This window comes from Myripristis murdjan, chromosome 8, assembly GCF_902150065.1.
Source record: "Myripristis murdjan chromosome 8, fMyrMur1.1, whole genome shotgun sequence".
Lineage (NCBI taxonomy): Eukaryota > Metazoa > Chordata > Actinopteri > Holocentriformes > Holocentridae > Myripristis > Myripristis murdjan.
Window position 1 is genome coordinate 2311323 of NC_043987.1, and position 24385 is coordinate 2335707.

A 24385-nucleotide genomic window follows, 5' to 3' on the forward strand; every position below is an offset into this window, starting at 1 on the left:
TTCTCTGCTTCATTCTGGGTGCCATTGCTCCAATCAGATATATGAATGAATATTTTTTGGACTAAAGGTAAATACATGGATGAGCTCACTGAAAGCAGCCTTTTTGCTAAAACATTATTTCAAGTCATGAACAAAGAGGATGATAGTATCGTTTAGGTATAGATGAAGCATTAAGTCATGAATACATAAAGTAGTGCAAGAGAAATACAGCAAAAACTAAGCATAAAAAACAAACAGGCAAACAAATAAATAAATAAATAAATAATGCGAGTGTATTACAGTCAACACACGTAAGGACACTCAAATTTTTGCAGATATTAACTGTTTTAGCTTTTTTTGTTTTGGGAGGAGAAAACCGTTGACATTTATTGTTTCATTTCCTTAATGAACACAAAGAACTGAGTTTTTTGTTTGAAAATTTACATTTGTGAATATGGAATCTGGCAAGAAGTAAAATCAAATTAATATGAACAAAAATGCATTATCAACCATGTCAGTATTCATATAGCAACACCTGAAGGCAGCCTGGCCGGCTCTGCCTTCACTTCCGTAAACACGGCTTTCTCTTCCTCTGTGGGAAAGGAGCTGCTGCGGTTCACGTGCGCGTGTTGTTTCGGAGCTGGACGGTCACACAGTCCGTGCCCAGAGGCTTTATGATGCCCCGGCCACGGCGGACAGTTAACTCACACGGTACACTGTGGCTTAGGTTACCGGCCCTCTGTCCCTCCGCTGGTATTTAGTCCCGTTAGCTCTCTAAAGCGACGTTAGCTACCTAGCTAGGTTCGCTAGCTAGCTAGTAAAGAGCGGAGCGGAGCGACAGAGCGCCCTAAAGCAGAGTGTTGAGACAGACAGGCTTCCCCAAGCTGACTGCGTGTCAGCTGGCGGAGGCGTCGCAGTGAGACATGGAGATAGAAGGCCGAGATTTCCTCAACACTCCTCCTATGAAGACGGTCCGCTTTGGAGGCACCGTCGCGGAAACGTTAGCCAAATATAAACAGGTGAGTCACATGTAGACTTGTTCTGCGGACTAGTCTAAATAAGTTGAAATAACGTCACGTTAAAATACTGTGTTTGGAAGTGGCCTGCTTTATTAGAGAACGTGCATACTCAGTAGAGCACGAGTTGAGTTAGCCGTGAGACTCGTTAGGGTCCAGTTTCAACTCAGACACCCAGTCAGTGCGCCTGTCAGCCCTGGCTGCTGGAACAGGTGAGGCTGCACAGGTGACAGTGTGCTCTGGGCCCCAGGCCGCTGCAGCCACCTGTAACATGTTCACATCCCTGTGTCTGAGCTGGGAGGCTCTGCAGAGAAGCAAGGGAACATTGGAATTGACAGATTTTTTTTTTGAAAGAGGTTTGGTGTGGTTTTTCCTAAACAAGAAAACAATGTATCAGTGCTTACCTGTGCCATGCCCCCATGCTATACCAAAACCAGACTCAGAAATACTGCATTGATCCCCGAGGGGAAATGGATCAGTTGCAGTTGCACAAATTCTCAAGAGTTAAATGTTAAGAAAAAATAGAAATATAGAAGCATGTATCTTTAGAAATTTGTACAAAAAGTGCATTATGTATAAATATGTCCATTAATCTTACTTGTGCATTAATCCTAGATGTAAAAAGTGTATGAATTACGTCCAAATATTTGCCTTAAGCCTACAAAATATTACAACAATAAATACAAAAAAGAAAATTACCATATGTAAAAAGTCAATCTATGTATACCTACACTGAGTGGCCACTTTATTAAGTCCACCTGTACAATCCAATGCAGTTCATTGCAACAGCTCCGCCATAAATTCTATCTATCTATCTATCTATCTATCTGTGTGTGTGTGTGTGTGTGTGTGTGTGTGTCATCACTATATAGCCTTGCTGAATAAACTGTTGCAGAGTAAAATATTGCATTGACTTCTCTTTTTGATGTCTCTTTTGTTTGAAGGGAGACACACGTGACTATGACCTGCTGAAGTATCAGCTGGCTGACCCTGAGATAAAGGTACAGCACCGCCATGTGTCATTTATTGTGCATTGGGATGTCCACTAACAGCTCCGTTAGTCAGCCCTTACCTTGAGTGTGTTGTCTCGCCTGACAGGATGCTCAAATCATCAACTGGCTACAGGAATTTCGGAATTGTGTGACTCAGCTCAGCAAAGACCATGAAGAGCTGATTTACACAATCTTGGTGAGTATAGAACCTTATTTTGTTACTGTAGCTCTGCAGAAGCAAGTGGTAAAACAACATTTCTGGTTAGTGCCCTTTTAATTTAAATTTTTTGTTTTGGAATTGTTGCTTTATTAGACAGCTCATAGTGAAAAGAGATGGTGCAGATGGGAGTGATGTACACTTAAAATAATATTAGTATTTCATCGTAATTTGCAGCAACAATATTCAAGATGATATTATATGATATGTACACAATGACAGTGTACAGCAGGGTGAGTAATAATTGAAAAAAATACATTAACCTCTCTATTATTTCGCCATCTTAATTGTAGTTAATCCTCCAGCTTAATTTAGTGTATTTCCTGCTATCTAATGTCATGACTGCTATGAAAAGGGTCTGTTACTCAAAGCTTTGACAGCTCAGCTCACATTTTCATTGTAGAGTTGGTTTCTTACTCGCATAACCTGTCAAAAGAGCTTGCACTTTTGGAAAACACACCTATAGCGTAGCTGCTGCTAAAGACACTGTGACTTCTTTGTAGAGAACAGAATGTCTGTGGTGGTGATGCCATGCTGCTCATGAGGACGTAATAAAACCTTCACACATTTTTGAACAGTCTCTGCACCTCCCATCAAATAAAACTCTCTCCCTCCCCCTAACTGGTTTTCTGTTGGTTTGCACTTAACAACAACAACACCAATAATAATAATGTTAATGAGAAAGAGTAATAAGACTAATTCCTCCCCATGCTATGTTCCACCCCAACATCCTGTTGTAGCAGGAAATACATGAAATCAAGGAAGTAAAAGGGCCATTTCATGGTGTCTTTTGGTAACTGAATTCAAGAAACAACCACTTTGACATGAAGTAGCTGGTAAAGCCAGGCGTTACCACTGACATCGCTTAAGCTTCTGTTGCACTGAGTGTTTCCAGGAGCCAGCATGAACAGCAGCAGGCTCCTGGCTCTGGAGCACAACTGCATTAGTGTCAGTAGACACACCTGGGTTTACCTGCTACTTCATGTCAGAGTGCTGTGAAAAAGCTCTGTTTGACTGTTTGAATTGCTGTGATTGTTCCTTAGTGTCAGAACAATGTTGGTCATGCTTTATATGTTCACCTGAAAATGAAAACAAAGAACTAATAGTAACTAAACTAATGGTCATATTGGTGACCTATACAAGATTGAAAGTGTGCATGATGCTCTGATCTACCAAATAGGTTTTATTCAGCTATAATACAACAGTGGCGATGGAAATACATTTACATTGCCATTTAGAACTGTTTGTTGACCAAAAGCATTTTTGTTGCATGTAGGACATAGTTTTATCAATTTGATGTGTCATAAATCACTTAATACTTGGAATGAAACCTTACTTATGTCTGAATCAATACTGTTGATTACAAACTGTTAATCCTTATTGTCCCTTGGTGTGTGTGTGTGTGTGTTGTAGAGGGTTCCTTGGGTGGGCCGCAGCCTGGCAGTGGTGGAGGAGTACCTGGCCTTTCTCGGTAACCTGGTCTCTGCCCAGACAGTCTACCTCTGTGCCTGCCTCAGGATGGTGGTGTCCCACTTCATCCCTAGTAGGTTCCCTTTGCTGCCAGAGAGAGGGCCATATGTCACAACCCATTTCATCCTCATTTGCTCCAAGTGTTGAGCACATATGAAACGAAATACTGAATTCAATACCCCACTGTGGTACTAAGGTAGTATTGAAATATGGTTATACTCGGTTATAAGACTGTCACACTTATTCCCATTTTGGATCTTTTTTTAAATTTTTTTATATGTGCTCTTGAATTAGCCTTAATGGGGATTATTTAACAGTAACCTCCTATTCATTGTAATACAGCAGCAATATTTGATGCAGAAATGACATAGACTGACCTGTCATGTGTTTGTTTCCAGAGAGAGTGAGGATCTGTGAAGGAGGAGTGGATATCTCTGATTCGGATGATGACGATGAGAGTAGGTGTCGTCACTCTGATTTGAACTGAAGTTGCTTTGTGTCTGACCAAATGCTGCTTGCTGAGCACTGAGGAGGTTGAGAGTACAGTTTCTGGTCATTTGGATTTCTAGACTCGATATGTTTTTACTGTTGTGCAGCTCTGCAGATGTTATGTCATCACGGGTGACTTCAAGTGAATCAGAAATAATGTGCATGCGTAAACCTTCACCTGCTACTGAGCAAGGCACCTAAATCCCAACTGTGTTGTACTGCACAGCTCCTAGCATGATTGAATGTGACTTTGTGACTTTTAAACAGGGGGTTGCTGAGAAGTAGTATGCATATTCAGTCAAATTTCCCTGGATAAATTAAAATCAAAAATACTCTTCCTTTGGTTTGTTAAGATCTCCCCAGGAACTTTGACCGGTGTCACCAGGCTTTGCAGGTCATCGCCAGATACGTCCCATCGTAAGTGACTAATCAATCTGCAAACCACATGCAGGTTACTTGTTGTAGACTTGTGACCTTTTGTTCTTGCTTGCTGTGGCTGTAAACTTGTAAAAGTGTTGTGTTTTGTCTTGTGTTTTCAGCACCAGTCGCTTTCTGATGCCCATCCTGCACGAGAAATTCCCTTTTGTACAGAAATCGTCCAGAACCCTGGTGAGTGACCTGAATAATAGTAACAAATTGCACCTTGGTATAGGGCTGCTCGATTGTGGCAAAAATCATTAACACGATTATTTTGGTCAATATTGAGATCATGATTATTTAACACGATTGCTTATTGACTTGGGAAACACTTGTATTCACATTTTCCAGCCCTGTAATGTTACTTACTGCAGTTTTTACATGTATGCACCAGTTTTGCACCAGTTCATTCACTCCCATTCAATTCCAACCTGCATAGAAAACAACTCTCCACATTTTTGATTTGGTCAATAAAGGTAGATCATCTCTGTGAACAAGAGCTGGTCCACACTTGTGCTTTTCAAGGTAGAATTATAAAATCACTATCTGTCTACATACCTGCATTTTGAAAGACAAATTACTGTTTCATATTAAAGAGACAATAAACTTACTAAAGGGATAAACACAATATGAAGAATAATATCCGGCTACTCGTGGTACTGCATAACTTCTGTCGGAATACATTCTGTTCAGCATTGACAAAAATGTTGAAATCCAGTCATCACATAAAGTTGTGGAAAAAGCATTGAAATGTATCTGCATTATTTTAACAGTGTGTGCAGGAGCATAATGTCAGGCAGTTGGTGTTTGGGTCTGTACAGTAACAGTTTGTTTCTCCCTGCAGGAGTGTTACGTTCACAACCTCCTGCGGGTGACTGTGTACATTCCCTCTATTCGACGAGAAGTGCTGGAGGTCATCATCGGAAAGATGCTCAAGCTGGATGTAAGTGGCTCAGCTGGGAATAAGTGAGGTATAAGGTGTAAAGAGCTAGTCAGTCATAAACAAGAAGACCTGTTGGGATGAATCAAACCTCGTGAAGTGGAGGCTTACTGTGCATTATCCTGTCCATCATATTTTTACTTAGAAAAACTCATTTAAAATGATTTCATCTCGAGGCAAAGTACTTCATGACAGCATCTTGCATGACTGCAGAATGATATGGTTAGGTGTGAAATAGCTGTCTAAAGTTTTTACAGGTCACACAGTGATTTTGAATGTTTGGCCCCTTTACTGCAATTTCCTGCTTTTTACACTGCAAACCATTTTACAAATCATGCAGGGGTGCTAAAGATTTCACAACATATAATCAAATTCCTCAATTTTGAAAATTAGAGTTTTTGGTTGAAACAGCCACCTTACAAAGGTAACAAAGTCCTCAACATTTATAAACCACAGGGCTGATAATTGGCTGAGTAAAACAAAGGTTTCCTCAGGGGCCGTTTTCCCTGGTGGAAGCAGCTTTTCACTCCTCACAATTTAAAGTCATCAAAACACATCAGTGCTGCTGCTTTTAGGAAAACTGATGTGGACGACTTTATTCTGGTAATGGAGTACTGGTGTGAAGAAAGTTTAAGTCTCTGAAAGTTCATTTTCATATCATAGTGGAATGAATGAAAACCAATGGTAAAATGATACTGTAGTTCTAAAATATGACTGCTTCTTTTGCGGAAAGATTAGCAGAAACATGAAGTCAATACCTTTTGCAGATATCACACTAAACATGCAAAGTCAGTATTTTTCTGTGTACAACATTGTGTGCAATATATTTCAGGTGAGTGCATCACGTTCAGAGATCGAGGAGGTGGAGGAGAATGCCATGCAGAACCAGACAGAAGAGTCTGCTGAGGAGGGGCTCTTTGACATGGTAACTAGCAGTTAGACTGATATACTGTATGATCATGGGTGGCCTCGCTGCTAATGTGGTGTAACGTGGTGTAATCCAGTGTGTTTCAGTTGTAGTGTCCTGTGGTCCAAATGCTGTTGAGACAGAATTTGTTTCTGAGGGAAACACTGAAGTCACACTAATTCATGAAAGAGCTCAGACTCACTTCTGGAAGTCAGTCAGGTTCAGTCAGTCCAGTTCCCTTGACCTTTATTCACTGAACCAACTTCTCTGTCAGGATGAGGATGTTTCAGCAGATAAAAGCTGCAGGACTGGAGTGATGACTCACCCGGTGGCTGAGAGGCTGGACACTCTCATGGCTGTAGTGATGGCCTACATCAGAGACATCTGCCACGTCAATGGTAAGCACACCAACGGAGACGCACCTCTGTGGCTCATTTCTGCTTAGTTTACTTTGGCACAGGTGTGATCACCTCCACAAGTTGGTTTTCCATCATGTCTGTGTGTGCACCTTGCATGATCATGTTTGGATTTATCCAGATATGGAGAGCACCAGGTGTAAATGAGGAATTAAAATGAGTCATCCTCTTTCCCTTCTCTCGCAGGTTGTCTGGATGTGGAAAGGACTAAGGAGCTGTACAGAGACCTGTTGAGTGTGTTTGACAAGCTCATCCTCCCCACACATGCTTCCAGTCATGTTCAGTACACAGTGTTTTACCTTTGCAGCTTCAGACAGGTCAGTATGTGTGTGAGCACCTGTGGAATGATGGCAAATGGCAACATGTAGGGTGTCATTTTAAGGATTACTAAATGATTGTTATTTGATCATTGCCTTTGGAGGGGCTTTATGAGCTTGTTTACCACTGTCCCTTTATGGCATTAGTTCTCATAAGCAAATTCAAGCACAGGGGCAACATGCAGCACTCACTCAACAGCTGTGCCACTGTTGTCTTGAAGGCACTAGCAGAGGCCTTTCTGGATCACCTGTGGAAGATCCTGCAGAGCCCCTCTCAGCCTGCTGTTCTTCGCCAGGCTGCTGCCGGATACATGGGAAGCTTCTTGGCACGAGCCAAGTTCATACCTGTGGCGTGAGTCCTGCATATATAATATATATAATAACACATTCTAATCAATCATCTACATTGTATCCACTGTATCATACGTGGACATCTCATCATAAGTGGATCAGGGGCCGGATTCTCCAAAGGTTCTTAAGATTAAATTTCTTCTTAAGTTCCACTTTTTTTCTTAAGTTTGGGTTTAAGAAGAATCTTAAGATATTTTCGAATTCACAAACAAAATATCTTAAGAATCCAAACAAAAGATCTTAAGAATGTTCTCAACTTTATTCTTAAGATTTTTCTTAAGAATAAATGGGATTCTTGAAAGAAATGATCTTACTATTTTTCTTAAATAGTATCGTAACTTTAAGACAGGTAAAGGTCGTCTTAATTAACCACATGCTGTGTGAAGGTAAGCTATTTTTCAAACATCTTTGATTAATTTAGAGCCAAATTTGATTATATAACATAGATTAATACCTTAATAATTTTACATTGTATATGTTAACATAGAGATAATCGTTATCTAAACTGTAATTCAGCCTAATATCTAAACCAGTATTTAGACACATATAGGCACATATATTGTTTCTGAGTCTATATGAGGACATTTTGTTTAGCCACCAGTCACCATTCATGTGTCAATTATATTTAGATTCCATTAACTAATAGGTTAGTAATATCATCGCTGTCCAATACAAAGTATGTATCTCAATTTTTGAGAAAACACTTTTATAACATCAAATCAAAGTTGAGACTATAATGGATATTGTTTTGTTGTATTTTAGATGGAACTGCTGTGGATTGCAGCTAGAGGCTGTTTGTTTACATAAAGGTAGAGAGTTGAGAAGTTCATAAGTGGAAAAAATTAAGAAGTTCTTAAGATAATGTGCAGTTCTTAAGAAAATAACGGGGAATAGCACTTGAGAACATTCTTATGAACTTCTCATTTTTTCCTCTTACGAAACGTCTTAAGATTATTAGTAAGTACTTTTTGGAGAATCTGGCCCCAGGTCTGATTTGGCTGGTTGAAGCAAACTGATGCGTTGGTCTGAGCCTCCTCTTCTTCTCCTCTGCTCTTTGCGTCCTCCAGTACAGTGCGAGCCTGCCTGGACCTGCTGCTCCCCTGGATCCACCACTACATCGACAGCCAGGACAGCAGCGGCAGACAGGCCTGCTGTGATGTCAACCTGCACGGGCCTTTCTACACCGCCTGCCAGTCTGTCTTCTACATAATCATCTTCAAACACAAGGCCATCCTGGAGGGCAACATGAAGAAAGGTGCCGCTTCATCCACCACGGTTCAAATCCACCACCCAGAAATATGCCAAACTTTTCCTGTATTTATCAGATGTCTGTCTGTCTGTCTGTCTGTCTGTCTGTCTGTCTGTCTGTCTGTCTGTCTGTCAGGTCTGGCATACCTGCAGAGTCTGAACCTAGAGCGAGTGGTGATGTGCCAGCTTAACCCCCTCAAAGTGTGCCTGTCCTCGGTCACCAGCGTGTTTGCTGCCATCACCAGGTGACTGTGTGGCCGTGTGAGGGCTGGGATGTAGAGCAGCAGCCTGACTGCATGCCTGGCACATTGTAGAGCGATACAGCGTCATGTTGGTCAAAGTGGCCATGAAGAGTTCACAGCATAGACATCAAAATCATCTGTGTGGCCCTTGTTGATCAGCTTTGGTGCTTCACATGTAAAACATGTGAAATCAGTGGTATGGGCCTCAGGTTCTGCACATTTACATCTTTTGCGTATCATGTCACATGTGTTTTTACAGGAAGTACCAGGTGGTGTTCTGTTATACAATCATAGAGAGAAATAGCCGCAATACGTTGCCGGTGGTTCACAGTTCTACAGGGGGAGACCGTGTTACCACCAACACCAACCCGCTGGACAGCTTCTTCCCCTTTGACCCCTACCTGCTCAAGAGGTGCGCTGTGTGTCTGTTAACCAGGAATTCAACGTTAGTTCATTAGTTTTCATTTCATTTTCTCATGATATTCTTTTAGGCTAAGGTATTTTTGTTTTGTCTGTGTTTTTTGGTAATGTTCAGGTGATTTTTTTTTCCACATTGTCTTTTTCAAAGTTTATGAAAGATATCAAGTGAATTTGTTTAGGTTTCAAAGAGTTAAAGGTCCTGTGAGTTGCATTTTAATATTAAAGCTTGTATAGGTAACTTTTTCCTTCATAATTTTGAGAAGTTACCATTATACAAAGAGGTTCTGAGTCAAACTTAACGCACTGAAGAAAAAAAAAATACAGTCCACCGGGGTGCTCCTGTGGCTGTAATTTCATTTAGTGTGACTCAAACAACCAACAACCTGAAGGAATAGATTGAGAAAAAAGAGAAAAGGCTAAAGGATTCCCTCTTCAGACGTCTGTGACTGTAGATGATGAGCAGTCCTTTGAACACTTGTGGACTGTGTCCCTGCAGGTCTGGTCAGTTGATCGAGCCTCTCTACCAGGTGTGGGAGGAGCCAGCAGACACAGAGCTTCACAGCACCAAGACGGGCCAACAGGTGAGATGTCTGGATAAAATAAAGATCAAGACATTTGTAGTTCTACAACTAGAATCTGAAAGAAAAAGTGTCAAATTGTTCATTTGTTCTTTCTGTCCTACACGGTGGTTTACTGTATCAATTCATCCTTTACACTTATGCCCGATCTCAGCTTAATGTAATGTTTGTCCCACTGTCGTGTTGTATGTATGCATGTGCAGCATCACATAATTACAGGGCACAACATTTCATACACGTTATTGACCATTTAAATGCAGTCCATTTAAATCAGTAAATAACAGGGCAAACTGTACAGTACCAAAGTATGTATGCCAGGTCTTTAAAGTAACAGCCAGTATTGAGATAAATGAAAGGAATGGGAAGTATACATAATATGAAAATGTACACAATAAATGAAAATACAGTGGCAAGAAAAAGTATGTGAACCTTTTGAAATGACCTAGGTTCCTGCTGCCAAAGGAGGTTTGACCACTTATTAAATCCAGGGTTCACTTATGTTTTCCAGCAGCTGTTTGTCTAAACTTGTGACTTAGATGCAGATCAGATCACATTTTATGACCAACTAATGCAGAACACAAGGTCATTTCAAAGGCTTCACGTACTTTTTCTTGCCACTGTGTGCAGTATAATGTACATCAAGAATAGAAAAATGCCAGGACGCATGCTATATATTAACAAATGTGATATAAAGAAAATTGTGAATTTAGTTTATGTACAAAATGAGCAAACGTTGACATATTCAGTTACCCAAAAGTACCCAGAAGTCGTCAGAAGTGCTTAAAACCTTGAGGCATTTTTGGGGTATCTGTTTGAGCACTTTTGGGTACTTTGAGTTACTTTTGGGTAACTAAGGCCTTTGTGGACTTAGTTAGTATCTTGGGTAACTGTTGTAGTATTTTGGGGTCCTTTTGCGTGATGAGTAAGACCCACATTAGTAACTGGATTAGTAACTGGCATGCATATTGATCGTTAATGCCACATTACCTTTTACACTGTTGTGTGCTTGGTACCTTCAGCGTTTGATTGACAGGGTTGAATCCTGGTCACTTGCTTGCTTGTGACTCTTTATATTCTCTTCTCTAGGGTGTGGAGGAGGATGAGGATGACTTCCTGTGTGGGGAAACGCCGCAGGCAGAGGGGGTTGTGGGAATGACGCCTGGCTCTTACGACTCTAATCTGCGCAGCCCGAGCAGCGTGGGCTCACCGCCCGTCGCCTTTCAGAGACCTTTCTAATCCCTGATCACAGACTGTCCCAACCACCACATACAGCAGTATCCTCAACATGGACACCAAAGCATCTGAGAACCAGACATCCTTTGTGACAAAAACACTTTTGATGATCACATAATCATGGTGGGACCTTCAATGCGCTCAGAGCAGTCAGCTGTGTGTACGACACCCAGCTCCAACCTGCAGTGTGACAAGGGCTGCCTTTAATACGGACAGTAATGTGACTGTTGGCCACCAAAGACAGTAGGCTTATTAAGTGGAAAAGTCAAGGCTTATAAAGTGATGCCTCCCCTTGTAATCCAGGTTATGTGTGATGTGTGTGAGGGTTCAAAGAGAAATTGCCAGAAACTGAAACAAATGTTATGGTGTATCAGGTTGTGACATTTCTCTAAAAAATGCTCATGCAGTTACACTCAAAAGAGCATTCTAATAATCAATCTGTTGTCTCCATGATTCCTGCCTTCCCCTTGGTTAACACAGTACAGTCACTCAGTCACTTTTCTGTGGGCATGTGAACATGGCCATTGTAAAAGTGTGACTGAGGACCTCTTCTTATTATAATTATTATCATTCTTATTATGTTCCTAAAAAACAACTTTGAATGACTCAGATTTATTATTCTCTTTTCTTGGCCGGGAGAAAATGTCCAACCTGACTTTCAGCCTCTAAATCTGACCTTGAACTTGTCAGACGTTGTGATTGGTAAAACAGTGTTTTTATGAGTCAAATATAAGTGGTTATTTATGAAACTTCAGGGAACTCAGTGGTTGTTACAATGGGGAAAATCAGATGAAATGAGATCTTCTTTCTTCCTTTAGTTATGTCATTTTAGATGTTTGGATGGAGTTTCAAGGTCAAGTGTGCAAAAGAGAAAATGGCTCCATGGCAGTAGCACTCAGGCTCAGAGCTGCATTTTAAAGTTGTCTTGTTTCACAGGCATAGGCCTCGTTTGAATTCATCTTGGTTTATATACTTTATTTATATTCTTTATTTCTAAAGAGAACTTCATTTGAAAATCTCAAGGTGAACTCCTTTTATTATATTCTGTTAAAACTCAGTAGATTATTTTTCCACTGTTTAACTTTTGACCTTTCTGTTGCCCAGGGCAACAGTAGCTCTGAACAGCCTATTGTTCTTTTCAGTCTAAAGCTTGGCTACCTGAATGGAACTGAATAGACATTGTTAACTGCTGTGCTAATTATTTAATCACTGATGTATCTGATTGATTTTGAGGTCAGATACCATCAACCTGTGCATCTAGCTGAAGCTAGTGTTTGAAGTGAAATGTTATCATTAGCTGTTTTGCTGAATGAGCCTGCTGGCTAGTTAGTTGGTTACAGTTTGTTTAGGTTAAACTGCAACTCCCAAGAGTATATCGTAAGTATGTTGGAGTGGCTAAAGACAAATACCATGCTAAAAAATGAGGTTTGTTATGATGTGTATTACATTATTTCTGTTCTAAGTAAAAGATCAATTTATTTATTTAATTTCTTATTAGACACTGTGTGCACTCACCCAGTTGTCCACTGCACCTCCATGATGCCACCAGACCACACCAAAGGAAAAACATCAGAAACAAGCACAAAGCCTCTGTCGGGATGAACTGGATCTGCCTTTGGTTCTGACTCGGTCTTGACTGAGCTTGGACGCAGGTTGTCCTGGATGTGGCTCAAATGGTCTGGTCTGCAGTTTGGCTTCATACAGGCCACTGCTGCTTTTGTATTGTTCATAATGGTCCCCACATGATGTGGAAGACCAGAGACAACTTCCAACCTCATGATGAGGGAAGCTTGACTTACAGCAGCTGGTGGAAATATGAAAATATCACCTGAGAGTATTTTTATTCTGAGGTTTGACAATGAGCAATTCATTCAAGTTCCCAGAGTTAAACAGTTTTAAAGGATACATGTTTGTGTTTTTCATGAATTTTAGTGGACAGCATAGAGTTGAGGCTAATGCAGCAGGCCAGTGAGAATCCGAGAAAACATCTCGCTCGTCCATATTTCAGTCATCTGTTACTTTCCGTTGTATCTGTAAGTAGTCTAGAAGTAAGTAGTAGAGCGTAAACAAGACACAGAGGCCAGGCTTATGTTATTCCTTTAATATAAAACAGTAACAGAAATTGAGGCCACATCGAAGATGCAATCTGATTAAATTATAGGACATGTCAGTGTTTTTGAAATTTTTATGTTTTGAGTTAAATCCTCCTAGCCTCCATGACCTCCAACATGTATCTCACACACAAGTTCCCACAGTAGCAGCTGTTGCATTTCCCAAAACCTAAAACCCATTCCAGGATGCTGGAGCCAGTCATACATTGAACCATGCAGTGATATTCAGCTGCAGATGATGAAACTGAATGAACACTGTTGACATTCCAAGTACTCTTTAAATACTTCATTCCCCATCTTCCTTTACATTGATTGAATAAGGAAACGCTGAAAGTTAGCAAGATAGGAGTAGGAAAACAGACACTTCCTGCCTGACAGTTCACAACTTTGTGACTAAACAAACAAGCAACAGAGGCAGAGCACTGACAAGAGATGGCAGCAAGTTATGAAAATGGAGATGAAGCCAGTATTCACAGAGGGGAAACAGCTGACTGCTTCAGACCTTTAGTCTTTTCCAGACAGACAGGTTGTCCTTTCATGAATTTGTGTGTGTGGGGACAAAAGAGGTCAAGAGCGGGTGCTAACAAGGTTTACAAGAGTATCTGTTTGTCTAGAAGTGGTCATGCAGCTCCTCACAATGCCTCGTGCGGTTCCAGTAACACAAGTCGAGTACAAAAGTCTCAAAAAAAGGACGTACTTTTTGGTCAGAAAACGTCTTTTAAGGATGTCTGTGCATCTGATTTAACGTCAAATGTCCTTGGCTCATGGTCCAACATACCCCACTTTTGAAATATTACACATGGAAGTAATAAAAATGTCGATATTTGCACCATCTATCCTAGGTTCCCTTGAATATTTGAAGAACATAAATTGCTAAATATTTTAGTGGAAGATGGAAGTTTGATGCACACAATCAAACTTTGGCATTAAAACTTTGGCCATTCTGTCTCTGTTCAGTGTGTCAGTGTGGGCTGCAGGGACATAGCATGTACAGGAGGAAGGAAGAGATGCCTTTCAGAGTTTCAGAACCCAGCCTTATCTATGAACCACATGTCCTGGCTGCAGTCTGCTCTAGGCTACGGCCCAAACCCAGGTGAGAGCTGCACTACAGCTAGTCCCTCTGCGTTTAGAAGCCTGGATATCTGCGCTCTTTGCCTGCTCTATTGTGACACGTGTAGGGTCAACACAGGTATGGAAATTCATCATATGGTGTGAAATTCATCACATTTAAAAAAAACAAAATAAAACAAAAAAAAAAAACAAGATCTCTCGCTGCTGCAGTTGCAAAGCGGTTCCCTGGACATACACAAGCCTCGAATGATAACTGGAAGAACATTTGATCGTTTTAGAGAGACTGGATTTGAAATGAGTAGTTATTTTGTTAGTTTGAAGAAATGCACTGATGGCATTCCAGATTTGTCTAACGGGTTGGAGATGTTGAGCCAGTCACACAGTGTTACTGGAGCCAGTTCTCCTGGTCTTCTGTGGATGTTCGTCCCGTGTTGGTTACATGTGGTGAGGGGTGGCATCCGGGACAGAGCCGGTCTCCGAGTCGCTCAGTAATGCTGCAAGTCAATAAGACTTTGTTAGAATCATGTCCAAATTTGTTTTTACTGTTAATAACAATAGCTATACTATTTACACTACTATACCTAAAAAAGAAAAGAAAATAATAATGACAATTATAATGACTCAAAGGCTGGGTTGCACCAATATGGATTAATTAAATATGTGATTAGTTCTAATCAAAGTTTAGCAAAGCCAGGTTCAAAGTGAGGAGGTGGAGGTGGGGGGTGGGGGGTTACTAGGTGCTAATTTGCCACCTGGCCTGCTACTGTTTCAACCTGATGATTTGTCCCCACCACTTTTAAAAGTAAACCTACAGCCTTGCATGCAGCACCTGTCCGCATTTGATAATAATTTCCTTGCAGGATCTACATACCGAAGACATGTTTTCAGCTCGTATGTGATTGAAACTATTTCTGTTCTAGCCTATTCTGTTCTAGAGTATTCCAGTCTCTGTGTTGCACCTGTGTCATCGGTACTGAGGGCGTGGACTCCCTCCACCAGCTCTTTGGCCTCGACAGCCAGCTGGAAAGCCGGGTCAGGGAGGGGTGACGGGGTGTCCGGGCTGTCGGTGGCTGGAGACGACCTGTTGCTCCTGGCACACAAAACAAACACAGGAAAAGTGAATACGGCACAAACCTCAACCTGTCAAACTGACTTGAACTCTCAGAATGAGCCAGTCAGCAGCCCCGATGCAGGACTCTGCTAGCCATTGAGCAATAAGACCTTTCTGACGAGTCCCATTGAGCCAGACTCACTTTGAGGGATAAATCAGATGAATTTGGAAGGCAACCAGCAAATGAATGTGACTTTTGCACATTTGTCCGCTATGGATATCCAAAAACAGCAAATGTCCAAATTGTCCAAACTGCCCAAAGTCTTAAAGTCACTAAATCCATGTACTTCCTTGAGATCTTTGCTGCTCCAAGAGGAAAGCCTACACCCTTACAAACAATCCAGACAAGAAGAGACATCTGGAGAATGGATTTGGAGGTGATACAGTTTTTACCTCAATATTTTGGGCAATCTGGACATGGATTTCGAGAACTGTGTTTTCGGATATTTACAGAGGACAAAATCATAAAGTGGGTCCAGCTGCATGGGACTGTTAAAAGTCTAGCATCGTCCCACATCAGGGCTCCTGGTCATTAAGAATCCCTTACCCATTTTCCCCTCCAAACAAGCTGGGAGTTGTTAACACCTTGTGGACATTCTGTGGAGAGAGATGACATTACAAATGATGTTAGGGTTTGTGGTGCCACTACAATTCCAACACAATCAATGTTCTCACTGTATTAAAACCAGAACCACTAAAGATGGCAGGTTCTTCCTAAACAAGAAGAAGTAGCCTTTCAGTGTTGGGGATGAAAAGGAAAGTCAGCTCAGAATAAACGGAAAATTCATCAAAATCCACTGGACTAGTTAGAGGCTGAGAACTGCATTTTGTTCCTCAGCCACTGGGGGGCAGAGTAGCTCCATAGCAGCACAGGGAGCCAATAGAGATGCAAAGCTTGGAACCTGTCATGCTGTTTTTGGTGGCTTTTGGTACAAAATGTTATACCTTCAGTCCTTGTATGAGACTGTAGGCGGTGTCCCAGTGCATACAGGTTATGGTATGACAGCACATACACTGCTGCTTCACATCAAAAGTATTTTGGCAGTTCTATGTTATGAGTTATTTTACCTTAAACAATCTGAGGTGCTATTTTTCAGCATTTTCTAATCAATGAATATTTTCTTCAACAAATCCCTTTGTAATTTAACGCTGTAAGTTTTTAGTCAGACATCAAAATGAAACAGAAATGCACAATCTGACAATATCCACCAAGAAAACAGTCATTCTGACATGCAATTTTGTGTATTTGTGAGAACTATTTGAATATGTTACATATTAATATGAACAAAATCACCTCATAACAAGTGTGCATCCCTGTTCTACAAAGTGATGAATGTTTTTTTCCTCCTGAGGTGCACCAGCTTACTTGTAGAATACAAAGATAAAACTTTATTATTATTATTATTATTATTATTATTATTATTATTATTTAACTCAGCATTTGATGGCAATAGGGATTTATTTGTGTCACATATCCTCTGCACTTTTGTGAGAGGATTTATTCTGTGGACTGTGTACCTGTGCAAAGCCCAGTAGTTTCTTGTTGGAGATCTGCAGGTGTTTTCTGCTCAGCTCCGACTTCCTCAGCTGGCTGTCGATGGCTGCCAGCCTCCTGTTGAGCTCCAGCACCTCCTCCTGACAAACAGCCACACAGCCCTCTGATTAGCTCCATGCACTGTCACAGCACTAATGTGTTTGATGCACAACTGGCCATTTTGTTGAAAAGAATTCTTTAATTAGTTGAACTTTTTTTTTTTTTTTTAATCATTTTTTGGTAATTTTCTCATAATTTTCACGTAATTTAATTTTTAGTGTATAGCAATAATTATAAATATTCATCTCTGGTAATTCTTCTGGTAACGTTTTTTGTACTAGATTTATGATAATCTTTGACGTGTGTCATCAATTTTCTGATGAAGAGATATAAATGAATTAATCTGTTTGTTTTTACACATTATTGTCTGCTAAATGGATGAAATCTCTCAATCTGGTCTTAATTAATTTAATTAATTTAATTCTACACATATTTGAGCACTGTTTCTGGTGCACAAGAAATTTTAAAAAAGTAAATTAAATTAACATGCAAAAAATGTAATGTTCATATAGGAAATCCAACTACCAATTAGATAACTAAGAGCGGCCTCAGTCAAACCATAAAAATCACAGTTTGTTTTGCTACATGGACAACCTTCAGCAGGCAGGTTTACAGATCTGACTGTACAAATCTGAGCTTCTTATGATGGATTATTATTTTTCTGTGCACTACAAAGGATTTAAACAATGATCTTTGGGTGTAATGCCTGGAAAAGCACATAGCATGTCTTTATGACATGAGTTTTATTCCAAATCATGACCAGTGTTGACTGTCATCAAGGTGGTAAATCCATCCATCCTAGTGGCCATTTCAGTTTGGTTTTGTTTGCCTTGCATCATGGGATGCTGTCCTGTCTTACTGTGGAGAATGTGGCTGCAAGGCCGGCAGCCCAGGGATTTACCTCCTGAGGAGAAAATCCACAGTTGAGGCAGAGTACGAGGAATGGAATAAGCCCTGTTAGCTGTCATGTCGTCCAAAATACAGACACCTAAGTTGACCTAGTATGTATAATGCGGTACACAGGTGTCCTATAAATGTTTAAAGGGTGCATACAGCTCAGATTCCTGTGGAACCCAGGTCCAGGCACATCGTCCCACAGCAGTTCACTGCCTCCAGAATAGGAGAGTGTGGTCACAGCAGTCTGTGCAGGCTGTTTCCAGCTCATGAGTTTGAGACTGCTGGACTTGATGGGCTCTCCCACTGCAATTACATCAATTTCTGCACTGGTGATTCCCAAATTTGTTCACAATAAAAAACCCGCATAACATGCGAAGTCCCACCTCATCTGGAAAACAAGGGCATTCGGTGCTGTAGACAGGAGGTCAGCTGTGTTCAGAGGGAGCCTTGGTTCTTCTCCACTGGCTCCTTCAAGGGCCATCCCAGTGATTTTGAATGTTTGACCTGTTTACTAAAATTTACCCGCAACAAATCATGCAGGGGTACTAAAGATTTCTCAACAAATAATTAAAATCAAATTAGAATTTTTGGCTCATCCACCCTATAATGCTCTGCTTCTGTGGCTAACCAAGTTGTCACCATTCATAATCCACAGAACTGATCATTTTCTGCATAAAGCAAACATTTCCCCGGGGGACTACTCTCTGGTTGGAGGGACCATATCATTCTGTCCAATTTCAAGTCACCAAAACCCAACAGTGCTGCTGCTTTTAGGAAAACTAATGTGGACGACTTTATTACGGTGATGAAATACTGGTGTGAAGAAAGTTGGAAGTCTCTGAAAGTTCATTTTCATATCACAGTGGAATAAATGGAAACCAATGGCTGGATAAAAGGTACAATCAGAGTTCTAAAATATGACTGCTTGCTTTGGGAAACGATAACCAGAAACACAAAGCAAATATTAAGCTAAACATGCAGAAACACTGTAGTGGCACATTTACAGTTGAGGAAAATTTGCTCAAAACAGAAGTCCAATTGATACATACAAATGTGTGTGTCCTTGCCGTGGCTGTATACTGTTCATTTGTTTACATTACATGCCAGTGCGGCTGCTTCAAGATTAAAGAAGTAACCTTAACCCCCGGAAAACTGGAAAGAGCAGTGGAAAAAAAGCCCAGATAGCAACAACAGCAACAACAACGGCTGCTGTGAAAGAATATCAGAGGCGGCTGAGGGAATATGAGGATTTAGAGGCTGTTTGATCATCATAAAAGTGCTTTTATTTTCTAACAAGCTCAGCAAGCCGAGTCTCCGAACCTTTGTAGAAGTGTTTAGTATGCAAGATGGAACCAAAGGCAATGGAACTGCCTTTCCACATAGCAATACAACTACTCAGGTGATGTTTTAGACCAACCACAGACAGTCACACTGGAGGGTAATGTGTGAGGAATTGTTCCACCAGCAAGCCTGCTCACAATGTGAAGCCTGAGACCAACCTGCTGCTTCATTTTTTGCCACAAACATGTCCTTTGGCAAAATCTGTTGTGGCTTTTAGAACAAGTGATCCTCCTTATCTCGCTGTGCATATCTTTCCCAACCAGGAGGTACAAGCTAACCTCTGTTTTTTCATCGGGTGCGACGCAGGCCCGGGGCGTTCAAAGCATGTCTCCACTAGCAGTGGTTCTGTATCACCTTCTGAAGCGTGAAGAAACACGAGTTCCCATGTACGACATCGTCATATGGCTGCTCCACAAAGGTTGCACACATGTGGGGCGGCCTGGCAACATCACAACAATCTTGTCTTTTGGCTCCTCTGACACTTTTTAACCCCTTGAACTCCAGTGTTCCCCTAATTTTCCCTTTAAAGCAAAATTGAACTTTGGAATAGTGTTGGGTTGTATAGCGACCATAGGGTTGTATGAGTCCACATGGTTATGAAATACCCCCATTACCCTGTGCTCCCCTGGGCTGCTAATCCAAATTCATAAAATCCATAATACTGGATTTGTGTCTCTCTGTTCACATCCATAGCAAAACAGTTCCCAGAATACCACTTTTAGCACATAAACCAACACCAACAACGAGGATAATGCCACAATAAAAAACAAGTCCCACTACCCATTTTTACTGTAATTATGTTATTTGTGAAAGTATTACCAGGTCATTTCTTCCTGGTGCAAGGTTATGGAAGTTTCCTGCACTATATATCGGATCTACTTTTGAATTCAAATGTGAGAGTTATGAGGAAACAGCTGTTTCTGTTGAGTGAAATTTTCAAACCCAAGATGCCATGACATCAAATATAAAATATCTAGATGTCTTGTGCATCATTCGATACACATTTCCATGTAATTTAACAGGATATATTTGGTATCTTTGGAAATGTTGGCATGTCTGCTAGAATTTAAAATAAGGCTCTGTGAGTTTGAACAAAGCTTGACTGTGCTCACTCACCCACAGTGGAGTAGCAGAATTGAAAACATCCAAACCATCCTGCTCCATGCAGGTTAGTAAACTTTATTTCTTTCCAAAAAATCAATTTGGCTGATAAAAGAGCAGAAATGGCTAGTGAATTCTGGAATAGAGCACCTATTTGGTGTGGGCAGACAGAAAAGATAGTTGCCTACCCTTACAGATCTTCTCTTTGTGCCATTTTTCCTGTTTCTGTCCACTGATTTATATCGAGAAAGGCAAAAACTCTTTCTGAGATACACTATATGGACAAAATATTGGACCACCTCCACATTCCACCTACAGGAGCTTTTCTGACCTCCCATTCTAAATCCATAGGCATCAATATGGAGTTGGTCCCTCTTTGCAGCAGAACAGCTTCCACTCCTCTGGGAAGGCTTTCTACCAGATGTTGGAGTGTCTGTGGGAGTTTCTGTCCGTTCATCCAGAAGAGCATTAGTGAGGTCAGACACTGATGTTGGACCAGAGGGCCCGGCTCACAATCTCTGTTCATCCCAAAGGTGTTGGATGGGGTTGAGGTCAGGGTTCTGTGCGGGCCAGTCAAGTTCTTCCACACCAAACTCAGCCAGCCATGCCTTTATGGAGCTGCTTTGTGCACTGGGGCTCAGTCATGCTGGGACAGAGAAGGGCCTTCCCCAAACTGGTCCCATAAAGCTGGAAGCAGAGAATTGTCCAAAATGTCTCAGTGAGCTGAAGCATTAAGATTTCCCTTCACTGGAACTGAGGCCCAGAAAAACCAGCCCATAGTGTTATCCCTCCTCCAGTCAAGTCCAGTGGCGGCGTGCTTTACACCGCTCCATCTGATGATGTCCGGTGATGTGAGGCTTGCATGCAGCCGCTTGGCCATGGAAACCCATGCCATGAAGCTCCCAGCACTCAGTTTCTGTGCTGATGTTGATGCCAGAGGAGGTTTGGAGCTCTGCAGTTACTGAGTCAGCAGAGCGTTGGCCACTTTTACGCACTATGAGCCTCAGCGCTCGGCAACCCGCTCTGTAACTTTATGTGGTGCTGCCACCTGGTGGCTGAGTTGCTGTGGTTCCTAAACACTTCCACTTTGCAATAATCCCACTTCCAGCTGATGGTGGAATATCTAGGAGTGAAGAAACTTCACCAGCTGACTTGTTGCAGCGGTGGCTTCCTATCACATTACTATTCCAGCAGCACGCTGGAACTCAGTGAGCTCTTTAGAACGAGACGTTCTTTCACTAATGTTGGTAAAGGCAGACTGCATGGCTAGCTGCTGGAGGTTATACACCTGTGGCAATGGGACTGAATGAAACACCTGAGGTCAGTGATTAAGAGCTGTGGCCCTTTTTTTACTTTTGTCAATATAGTGTAGCCTTAAAATCTGTCACAATTTTTCTTGCATTCTTAATATCCTAGGGTACGAACCTTGGTGGCCTCCAGGCCGCGTGGTTGCCTCTTGCCAGCCAGCTGGTTCTTCAGGTCCTTGATCTCAGCCTCCAGCAGCTGGATGACTTCCTCGTAGTCCTGCTCTGCACTGTTGGCTTGCCTTTGCACCACCTCAGCCTCCGCCGCCTGCAGACGACTTTTCAGACGGTTGTTCTCCTCCACAGTCAGACATGCTTTCTGGGAAGGAAAAGACCCAACAAGAAATGCCAGAGTGAATATTAATATAAAGCTAGTCATGAAATACAAAATAATTTCATAGGCCTATAACTCATGTTTTGTGGGTTTTGGAGACAGGTAAGTGATTGAGAGAAGACCAAAGGCTGCAAACTACCAGTACATAGACTTATGCACATTGTCTTATTTACTTACAATAAAAGTCATTCACAAAGTTTTGGTCCTGAGAACTTCGTCAAAATGTTGTTGAATAAAGATGAATGAATAAGATGGTGTGTGGGAGATCTTTTAAAACAGTGTCTCTCAGCCAGTCTGCAGACATGCCAATAAAGATGCATCTGAATTGTTTGAAATAATAGTCATCACATTCTAGACTGACTTGTTCCACGATTTCTGGATCTCTTTGAATATTTAATAAACACAGTTTGGTATTGAATGAAACGTGTCCGAAATTAAACTATTCCAGTTTCAGTGCCCATTGATAAAAATATTTTCTATCCCCATAGAGATAGAAATCCACTGCTGAAAACTGAACATCACAAAACCTCAGCAGTGATCCCCAGAGACTAGAATAAAAAATAAGTCATCAAAATACTATACTGATTGTTACTTGTAACTAGTGCAAATTAGAAAAGGAAAAAGGAAAAAATGAAATCGTTCAGTTGATGTAATATAAGTAATTGTAAAAACTAAATTTGTCACTACTACCTAGTAGCCATTATAAAATTATTATGACATTGCTATTGTAATGAAAATTACAACTTCAACTAGTGACTAAAAAAATAAGCACTATTGGCAAATTTTTAGTCATTATTGCATTCATATGTGGGCAGGGAGTAAAATAATGCAAAAAGGGAAATAAACTGACATGTGTTGATCCATGTGTTTGATGCAATGGACTGGTTTAAATAAAATATTATGTTGTTTCAAGAGATCTCGTAGCCGATATTTTATTGCTTTATTTTTCAATGAAGCTAGGAAAGCAGGGATGAGTAGCTAAGGTGTAAAAATCTCCTGCTGAATGGGCTTGTTGTCCATGTATCCTCTCCAATTTTGGAGTCACCAGCTGCCACTGATCCAGGTCTGGGCACAACAGCAAGTTAAATATAAAATGCCTTTATTTGGAGGGCAAAGAGATTAAAAACAAACATCCACACATTTTGTGTATTTTTTTTTTTTTTTTTTTAATCTCTTTGGTTTTGTGGGGTTGGTGGGGATTTGGCCTTGTGCGGTCCCAGAGTTCTCTGGTAGTAGAAAAGGTTTAAAATAGGAGTTTTTCAGACTTGTTTGGGTTGGTTAGGGAAACACACATATTTATCTACACAACCATGGTGCACGAGTGTGACTCGGGCACCCAGCTGCTCCTGTCCCACAGCCCTCACCTCAGAGGTCTTCTGCAGCTCCTCCTCCAGGGTTTTCTTGCTGTGCTCTGTGTCCTTCAGCATCACCTGCCACACAGAGGGAGCAGATGAAGGCTGGGAGGATTTTATTATGGATGTATCAGCAGGGCAACAAACTCACTGTATTTCAGTAAAACATAGTGGGCTGGCAATGCACAGCGTCACTTGCCAGCTTACTTTTAGCAGCCAAAGTAGCCTAAGTTTCTACAGCGTTTCTACAACACTACACTAATTGCTAAAGTGACTTGCAGGACATATCCCAAAATGTAGCAGTGTTTGTATTTTTTGTAGTGCTGCAAAGAGTACTACAAATTCCTAATCTAACAAAAGTATTACTTCACTGGTATTTTATTTAAGTACAGGTAAAACTACTCCTGTAACAATCCTCTTAAAGGGATAAATTCAAACTTTGTTTATTTAACAGTATGAGTGGATTATCTTCACCTTTGTCCTGATGTTTTTGAAAGAAATCAAGCAAATTTGCTCAGATTTCAAAAGGTTAAGGATTCATGCAGAGCACTCTCTTCAGGCAGCAATAGAAAGCAGCAGAGCCATGACTACCTGAGTAAGTGTCTGCATACACATTGAATCCTTCTTTGTGTTCTCTGTGTCTGTACATGCTATAAAAAAAAGCTGTACAAGGTGCACATTCTATGGTTGTGATCAATTTTTGCACGTAGCGGCAGCTTCCCTCCCCATCATTTTTATAGTTTACACAAAAGCTGAGTAAGTTTTTCCTGTGTGCATGTTCACCTTGAGCTGCTTCATCTGGGTTTGCAGCTGCTTCACCTCTGTCTGAAACTGCTCCATCTCTTCACTGCTGTAGCTGCATTCTGATTCATATGTCTGCAGACACACACACTATTGTCAACACACTATTCACTGGCTCTCAAACTATTTCACAGAC

At 41.1% G+C, this 24385-nt stretch overlaps 2 protein-coding genes across 5 annotated transcripts in view; one reads left to right on the top strand and one right to left on the bottom strand.

The window, feature by feature from the left end:
- Positions 1 to 545: 545 nt before the first annotated feature.
- rrn3 (RRN3 homolog, RNA polymerase I transcription factor) lies at positions 546 to 12285 on the top strand. Its single transcript, XM_030058864.1, has 17 exons — positions 546 to 998; positions 1940 to 1996; positions 2094 to 2183; positions 3618 to 3747; positions 4073 to 4132; positions 4517 to 4580; positions 4703 to 4772; positions 5425 to 5523; positions 6353 to 6445; positions 6702 to 6825; positions 7030 to 7160; positions 7382 to 7512; positions 8579 to 8766; positions 8896 to 9004; positions 9261 to 9413; positions 9918 to 10002; positions 11086 to 12285. Exons 1-17 carry the CDS (start codon positions 903 to 905, stop codon positions 11233 to 11235), a joined length of 1830 nt encoding a protein of 609 aa, XP_029914724.1. The 5' UTR covers positions 546 to 902; the 3' UTR covers positions 11236 to 12285.
- A 1033-nt stretch (positions 12286 to 13318) lies between these two features.
- The window catches only part of LOC115364334 (syntaxin-binding protein 4), a 78981-nt gene continuing 67914 nt past the window's right edge, over positions 13319 to 24385 (bottom strand). For 2 of the 4 annotated variants that reach the window (XM_030058860.1, XM_030058859.1), the window contains exons 15-21: positions 24232 to 24324; positions 23461 to 23553; positions 21884 to 22081; positions 17044 to 17160; positions 16073 to 16122; positions 15374 to 15504; positions 13319 to 14908 (exon numbers count right to left, since the gene is read on the bottom strand). In XM_030058860.1, coding sequence (XP_029914720.1) covers positions 14850 to 14908; positions 15374 to 15504; positions 16073 to 16122; positions 17044 to 17160; positions 21884 to 22081; positions 23461 to 23553; positions 24232 to 24324 — 741 coding nt within the window. In that variant the 3' untranslated portion in view covers positions 13319 to 14849. The remainder of the gene's footprint in view (positions 14909 to 15373; positions 15505 to 16072; positions 16123 to 17043; positions 17161 to 21883; positions 22082 to 23460; positions 23554 to 24231; positions 24325 to 24385) is intronic. The other 2 variants (XM_030058861.1, XM_030058862.1) reach the window with 2 other exon arrangements.

Coding starts and splice junctions, on each gene's coding strand:
- rrn3 (XM_030058864.1), top strand. CDS start 903: ATGGAGATAGAAGGCCGAGATTTCCTCAACACTCCTCCTATGAAGACG. Junction 5,524..6,352: donor GAAAGATGCTCAAGCTGGAT/GTAAGTGGCTCA, acceptor AATATATTTCAG/GTGAGTGCATCACGTTCAGA. Junction 10,003..11,085: donor GCACCAAGACGGGCCAACAG/GTGAGATGTCTG, acceptor TCTCTTCTCTAG/GGTGTGGAGGAGGATGAGGA.